This window comes from Aulonocara sp. 'chitande type north' Nkhata Bay, linkage group LG18, assembly GCF_057382095.1.
Source record: "Aulonocara sp. 'chitande type north' Nkhata Bay isolate Kocher_YH1m ecotype deep benthic linkage group LG18, A_spYH_male_GT1.1, whole genome shotgun sequence".
Taxonomy (NCBI): Eukaryota; Metazoa; Chordata; class Actinopteri; order Cichliformes; family Cichlidae; genus Aulonocara; species Aulonocara sp. 'chitande type north' Nkhata Bay.
This window is the reverse complement of record NC_141361.1, coordinates 12,252,874-12,260,791: the sequence shown is the minus strand read 5'-3', so window position 1 is coordinate 12,260,791 and position 7,918 is coordinate 12,252,874. Positions and strand designations below refer to the sequence as shown.

Sequence of the window (7,918 nt, the reverse complement as noted above, 5' to 3'; positions counted from 1 at the left end):
AGCACACTGTCACACATGTGATCAGTGGGAGCATGACGCTGGGTAAAGGTCCTCTGCCAGGTACTCCATCATTTTAACAAACACGTCCTCATTAGCACAGGAGCTGGAAAACAAACATTAAGTGAAGTCCCCCGATGACAGTAATGAAGAAATATTTCTAATGAACAAATGTCCCCCATCTGCCTGCTGTGAGGGGTGACAGCTGGGGAGAGCCCACTGTGTTTGTGTGTGCGCGTGCATTCCAGTGTGATAAATGTATCCCCACTATCAACCACCAATGGGAACGATAGGACACAAACAAACACGCACAAGAACAGGGGACAAGTACACTCAAACAGAGTTTTTTTAAAAAAACACAAGGTCAGGCCACTTTGCTTATTAAACCTTTCCATTTTGGAGGTTCACTTGTGCGTTTGTCTCTGTTCCAAACAGGGCATGGGTGGACGGGAGGCCCCAATGAAAGCCACTAAACCTTGGAACAACCGCCGCTTCATAGGCACTTTCGATGTGGAGAACACAACCAAGGGCGACTCGGGCCGCTACCGCTGCATTGTCCACTCAGACAAAGGGGTTGGAGTGTCCAATTATGGTGAACTAACCATAAAACGTGAGTATTTGTCCCAAAGCAGAGTAAAAATGCAAAACCGACCTATTTCAGTGAAAACAAGGCAGAAAGCGGGAATGTTTTCCATCCGCATGACCTTCATGCATTCAGCAAAGTTAACGGGAGATAAACAGGAACTGCTGCGTGTTTGTAGATGAAAATGTCCTCTAAGGCAGTACTAAAAATACTAGCTTTTTATGTTGATTTGTTATCCAGAGGACTTTAATACTTCCTCTGCAAAGGTTGTCCTTGACTGAGCACAATTCCCCCTAAAAGATCACAAAGGCAAGAGGCACCAAGGTTTACAGTAACCTCACTGATATTTCACTCCTGCAGTCATTTGATATGAATTTATGGAGTCGTCCGAAACTAAATCCAGCAAGGCCTCTCTTTCCTACAGCCCTATAGCCCAGTAATGGCCTTCTATATTTCTTCACCTCAATTTTCTTGCTGTGCTCTCAATTGAATTTATGGTCCTGATTTTTTTTTCTCCTTCCCCTTTTCTTTTTTTTTTTTTTTTTGTCTTCAAGCTTTATGTGATTGATAGGTTTAATCCTGGCTGTCCAGATCGAGGTCTGTCAATCATGCGAGAATGGCTGGGCCCAGACACAGCAGAGCGTAGAGGGAGATAAAGTCTCTCTGCCTGAGTGTATCAGTGGGTTTCAGTGGTGTACTCAAAGAAAATTTACTGACACATTGGAGGCACTCAAAACCACACTTGTGCATAAATTCAGCAACACAATCACTTGCACATCCTCACACTTGCACAAACCTACACAAGAGCAATATTTTTGCTGATAACTGCTTCCAGTGTGTTACCGTGTAGATATTTTCTTCTTACTCAAGACAAACCTCTTAAATTTAAAGTGCTTTCATCATAAATATTTAAAATATCGTAATTTTCTATATTTAGGGGTGAATCAAGTCTTGTAAGTCATTCCACTTTAAATTCAACAGAGATGTCACACTTCAACGACTTTAAAATAAGCCAGCTCGTTAAAAGAGGAAAAGAGGCGTTTTCACACTTATGAGTGTCCCACATAAAATGCTGATATCTCGCCTTATCGTACCAGTCATAAAACAAGTGCTTAACCCTCCTAGCAATGAGTCTGAGTTGTAAATCCTCTTTAAATGTGTATTCACCGCGCCCGTGACTCGTTTTTGGAGGAGTGACCATGGAGCGATTCTGTGGATTATGAGCCTGGTACAGTCGCACGCCGGCTCTCCCCCCCCACCCCTCATTACCATACACTGCCTTTTCCTTCAACATGAGGAGAGTGAATGCTTGATTATCCCTGATAATCACTTCTGCCTTTCGTGCCAGTGTTCCATCAGATTTATGTGCCTATGTGGAAGTGCACTGCATGTATTTGCGGATTGGCCCAGAGCTGCACCCTTCCGGTGTCCCCCCTTGTGATGAGCTCTCCTGTAGTGCAGCCGGTGGTTTTGAAAGAAGGATAATTACTTCTTGTCCAAGTGCTGGCTCTTTTCTTGCCCTGGTTAGAATCACCTGGAGCCTGCAAAGCATTTGCTGAGCTCTAACACAGTATACTTGGCAATGTTACTAACTGAACAATGCGGAGGTGCAACTGTGTCGGCACTAATGAGAATAGCCACCGAAAATCGAAGGCCAGCCAGTCAAGCTCCTCATTTTCCTCTGGCCACCTCTTCTCATATTAGGAGCAGATCAATTCTTTACTCACAGCAGCCCACTTAGGAAAGCGCACATCATAATGAGGACCTCTTGCATCTTAACAAGAGAGGATCAGGGGATGTAACAGACAACTGAAAGAAGGATTTATAAACGATGAGGTCTAACCTAAGAACAGAGAAGAGTGGCAGCCCTTATTATCGTGCTCTGTGTGGTGGATGGCAAATGGGTAGGAACGTGAGTGTGTGCATGTCTTTAGTTGGTGTGTATGCTGTGAATTATTAGAAATAACATGTAAAAAAACTTTTGAAAAGTCGACTGATGTAAGTCAAAAATGAAAAAGATTGCTTTGTCAAATACATACATTGCATTAAAAAAAATGGATGTTGGTACTGTGAATCTCTCACTGGTTTGCATGTCCTGCTTTAGCATCCTTTTTCTAGTCTAATGAGGATCATCTTTACAACATAAACATCATGTTGCATCGAATAAGACTCAAATCTAGCAGCTGAGGCTATGAACTCATGAGAAAAGGGTTTACTGAGGTAACGGATGAGTGAGCCAAAGGGCTGTTTGCCTATAGACTTCTATACGACCAGGGTCATCACCCCTATTGGAGGATGGGTTTAAAGTGCTGCTGTTCTGCTTTTAGTTTTACCGAACAAACATTTGTCAGTGAAACTTTACAAATGAAGATTAATCACTGAATAAAAATTGGAATATAATTGACACTTTCAACAGTTTCAAGTCCTTGTATAGTGGTTCCTTTTGGTGTTTTTTTTGCATAATGTGCAGTTGTGTGATTGTGTTCTGGCAGGAAGGCAGGCAGGTGCTGTGGTAGAAGAGGGCGCAGCTGTTGCCAGGCCGTTTGCCTGTCTGGTCAACATCGCGACAACAGCTGCTCGCTGACCCCGCGTATGGTCGCCACTGTCATCTGTGGACTGTCACACATTTCCAGCTAGCACCGGGCTCAGCTCGAAGACCTTTCCAGGGCCCCGCTGCTTCAAAGCTGCCCTGCTAAGGCTTAAACATTGGGAAATGAGTTGTTAATATCCTGAAGTGTTCCAGCACTTGAGTGCATTTCATACCAGTAATCTGTTATTTTCAGTGCATCTGCTATGGCTGTTGAACAGGGGATTACTGCACCTACAGGAATTATTTCATCACCATAAGCTGCTGTTGTCTTTGTGAAGCAGTAACTTTTCAAACTTAAATGAAATGCTTATTGCTGTAATACATCATGCTGTTTAGTCTTTTGCAGAAATGGTCTCAAGTGACATCTGCAACAATAGAACTGAACCATGCAGCGCAGTGCATATGAAAGCGTGCTCTCTGCAAAGAACAAAAAATTGCTTGGATGACTAAATAGGTCTTGCTGGATGGAGTAACAGGGCTTAAGTCATTTTTATTAACCAATTGGTTACATTTTGTGCTGTGTGGCTTCTGTGAATCATCATGACTAGGTCAGCAGCTAGGAAGTTTGCCATATTTTGTGGCCCTTATTAAGGCGTTATTGAAGAATGAGTGTGTTGATAAATGTGTCAAAATCTGATAATGGTTACATGATGTGCTTTTGTGGATGCAGGATATAGTATTAAGTTTCTAAGTTGTGATTTCGGGAAATTTCTTTTAAATTTGTTGTTTTATCAAAAAGTGCTGTTCTCTGAAACCAATAATGTCACATTTGATCTTTTCAAATATATAAAAAAGCATATTTTTCTCAATTTCATCATACTGATAGTACAGAATGAGCATGTGCTGTTTTCTGTTGCTTAAATTAATCTGAACATATTGCCACTTAACTCAGTTAAATCCCTTTTAAGGGCAAAACAACAGACCATAAAAGACCATCAAAACAAGCCAATGGTTTAACTCAGATTTTGGGTCACCTTATTTCCCTGTCTGGCTCCAACGTGCCGACTGTTGCACAATGTGTAAGTGTTGAAGAAGACCTGGTGGATTATCTGGTTCGCTTTAGGTGATGTTTGACAGCAACACTAGAAGCTTGGATTAGTGGGAGTTTAGTGGGACCTGCAGCTGAGGTCACTGTGGAGTAACCATCTGCTGAGGAACAGGCTCCAGTTCTCTGTTGGACACCTCATTTGCCTGTGGACTTGTGCCTCTCCATGACAACTCCATGAGAAGCAGCCGGGTGACTAATGGTATTATTCTGTTACGTGTACCCTCATTAGAGCTGCTCACTGGGGTCGCTAGGACATGCAACTATTGTAGTATGTGACAGGGTAGATTCCTGAGCAATTCCGCAGCCGCTGGTCATGGCTCTTCTTTGACAGTTTTAGAGTTTTGGTTGTACCCAGAGACCTTTTTCTCAGGGTGTTGTCTGTGTATTGCTGTTTGAATCTTCAAATGGTAATTTGAACAAAATTTTACATTAATTCAATAAAAGGAACGAATCCAATATGCATTTTATTGAAATGGAAATTTTTGCAGCCTCTGTAAATCACTGTGACCTTTTTAAATGAGATTTATTTATTTATTTATTTTTGGTCAAAAACTGGCTTAAAGGTGTAAACACAGAAGTATAAAACTACTTCAGAAGTTTCCATTGGCAACCGCTCAAATGTTAGTGCAGCAACTCCTTACCTGGTTATATGATGAAGCAGTCCTGAAAATACCCGCTGTCGGAAAAAACCTGACATTTCGAGAAGCACCATTAAACAAGAAATGGCACGAGGTTTAAGTTGGATTAGGAAAATACAGATGACATAACAAAGAAAAGGTCGTCTTCAAGGTTGTCATTGAACGCTACATTTGTCTGAAAGAGAAACTTTATTTTTAATATTATTTTTTCCTGTCAATTCAAACATTGAAGGTTAAAGTGCTTCTTCTCCTTCCCTTCAATTTCTCATTATTTTGTTGTTTTTTTTCTTTTGCAGGGGAGGGGAGGGGTGGACTTGTGCAAATATCTTTCCACTTAATACAACATTACACCAATATCTGATTTTACATTTTAGTTTACTTAAATAATGACAGCTACCATTACTTATAAGCTGTTTTTGTGGTGGTAATGAATTAATGCATTGTTTTAGGTTAACCTCACAGTGTTTATCTAAAACACCTGTACTGTAACTCTGGTTTATGTGCTTGGCTGCATTTATTCATGTTCGACCGTGGCACTGTAATAGGAAGCGACAATAGGAAACAAGTAGTTTGTAAAAACATTCTTCACTCCTACATTTTACATGATAAAATGTAAGTGGTATTATTGCAAAGTGTTTAAGAACCACAACAACTCAGCAATGAAGTGTCAGACTGCTTAAAGTTGCAAAACAGGGTCACATAGTGCATAAAAGTCACAAACACACTGCTGTCTCAATAACTGCAGAGTTTGAGATGTTTCTCAGCAAAAATTAATTCCAGCAAAAGAAATTGTGCACCAGGATCTTAATGGTATTGGTTTATGGAAAGCAAGCAGCTTGTGCTGGTGACTCATTGCTTCTGTCCATATAGTGTATGTGGTTATTCTGAATGATCTAGAAATACTTGGCGTTATCAATTAATTTGTCATAGTAGCTTATTATAATATAGTATGAATAGATTACACGGTTAATACTGAGCGTGTTTGTTTTTTAGGCCTAACAGTCAACTCTTTACCTTTAAATAAATTGTAAAAATCCGACAGCAGTCTTTAATAAAACGCTCCCAGAATCGCCTACCATAGCTGTCATAACCAAAGGCTTTTCCATAGAAGTCCTCTGATTGAAATCAATATATTGTTTAATGGGAGCACCATTTACCAAGGTCTGGGTAACTTTATTTACTCCTCTGTGAGGGGCTGCTGTCACTTTTAAAATGTATGTGATTACATGGCACAGTGTACTACTGATGAGAGATTCCATTCATCAAGGCAAGGCAAGGCAAGTTTATTTGTATAGCACAATTCAACAACAAGGTGATTCAAAGTGCTTTACAGAGACATTAGAAACAAGAACAAACAAGCTGGAACTATTGATTGTTACAGGGCTCTTGTTGAGTACGTTGATTATTTGAAAACATGAAGATATTCTTCATGTGCTTCTAGAGAATTTTGATGTGGTTGATTTGGTTTAACAGAAGGTATTGATTTTGGGCCTCTTGTTCACTTGCAAGTGTTCATCTGCAGACTTTTTTTTTTTGTGCTTTTTTACACAAACCAAAAGTACATAATTGCTTTTTTTAATGTGAAAACTTTCCACAATTACAGTTTGATTACTTATCGTCACAAAAAAACAAAGACAAAACAACTTTTTGTTTTCCTAGAGCCCCCAGTGCCTATTGCACCACCCCAGCTGACTGCTGTTGGTGCCACCTATCTTTGGATCCAGCTCAACGCCAATTCCATCAACGGAGACGGTCCAATAATTGACAGGGAGGTGGAATACCGCACTGTGTCTGGGACCATGTATGACCTGCAGCCTGTAGACAAGACCACACACAAGATTGGCCACCTGGATCCAGACACAGAGTATGAGATCAGTGTTCTGCTGACCAGACCTCTGGAGGGAGGCACCGGAGCTCCTGGGCCCCCTCTTAAGGCCAGGACCAAATGTGCTGGTAAGGCCAAAAATTTTAATTGCTTGCACAACACCACTAGAATTTATTTTTTATTTTTTTTTAAACTTGCATGTTGTTTTGCTGCATCAAATGAATAGGCTCATGTCTTGAGTAATACAAATACATAGTCGAATAAATGCTGACCATTATTGTTTGGATGCAGTTTGCCTCCAGGCGACATGTACCATTACCTTGTGATCAAAGTTGCTCGCCCGAGGTTGTTGAATGCTCAGTCTTTGCATAAGGTTGCCACAACTTCTTTCAGCCAGTCACTAAATTACAGTTTGACCAATTATTTTCCTAGTCAATGTCCTATTTTTCCTAATTGTCCTTCTAATTTTACTCTAGTGTGACTGAGCAAGTAAGCACTAAATTCATATACCCAGTCTTTTTCTTTGTGTTCATGGGGTAACTGTAAATTTGCTCCAGTATTTGGATACCAAAGACTTCTTCCTATGCATATCAGTATCTGTCTAATTGTAGTTGCATGCACTATATTTCCATTCCAGGAACTCTTGTAAATCCTTGGTCACTTTATCCATCACACTAGTGATGTACTGATTTAATGGTCAAACATTGGTAAAAGCCAATATTGTTGGAAAATAAGATAAAGCAACAAGTAAGGTCACATTTACCTGCCAATGTTTCTCTTGTTGAGTCAGTTCTCATTTACATGATATAGACTGATTTCATATATTTTAATCTGTCATTTATATTTCGACTATTTTTGTTGCACGAAAGACAACAGAGCTAAAACAAAACAAAAACCCGAACGCAGTGTGAGCACTGGCTGTTGTTCAGATTGTTATTCTGGCTCAGGAGCAATTTCTCTCATCTTAAATTGTTCCGCCCTCGACAAATGGAAGCGGTTAGATGATTTTCCTCCCAAGTAAATAAATTACTTTAAAAAATTACTTTGTTTTTAATTTTTTTGCCAGATGTTGAACATTTGCCTTTTTTTCTGCATCTTGGAAAGAAGCAGCAAAGAGAACACCAGAGTCTAAATGTCAGAGGTTTAAATATAAACACCCATCTCTAGCTAGTTCTAATGACAGACTGTCACATAGATAATCATATTAAGGTGAATTTTCTTTGTGGGGACTCGACAG

General features: G+C 40.1%; 1 protein-coding gene across 6 annotated transcripts in view; it reads left to right on the top strand.

Annotated features, from left to right (window-relative positions):
• LOC147308103 (receptor-type tyrosine-protein phosphatase mu) overlaps positions 1-7,918 on the top strand; it is a 166,545-nt gene that overhangs the window by 58,786 nt on the left and 99,841 nt on the right. For all 6 annotated transcript variants that reach the window (XM_086273368.1, XM_086273367.1, XM_086273366.1 and 3 more), the window contains exons 6-7: positions 433-607; positions 6,516-6,809. In XM_086273368.1, coding sequence (XP_086129494.1) covers positions 433-607; positions 6,516-6,809 — 469 coding nt within the window. The remainder of the gene's footprint in view (positions 1-432; positions 608-6,515; positions 6,810-7,918) is intronic.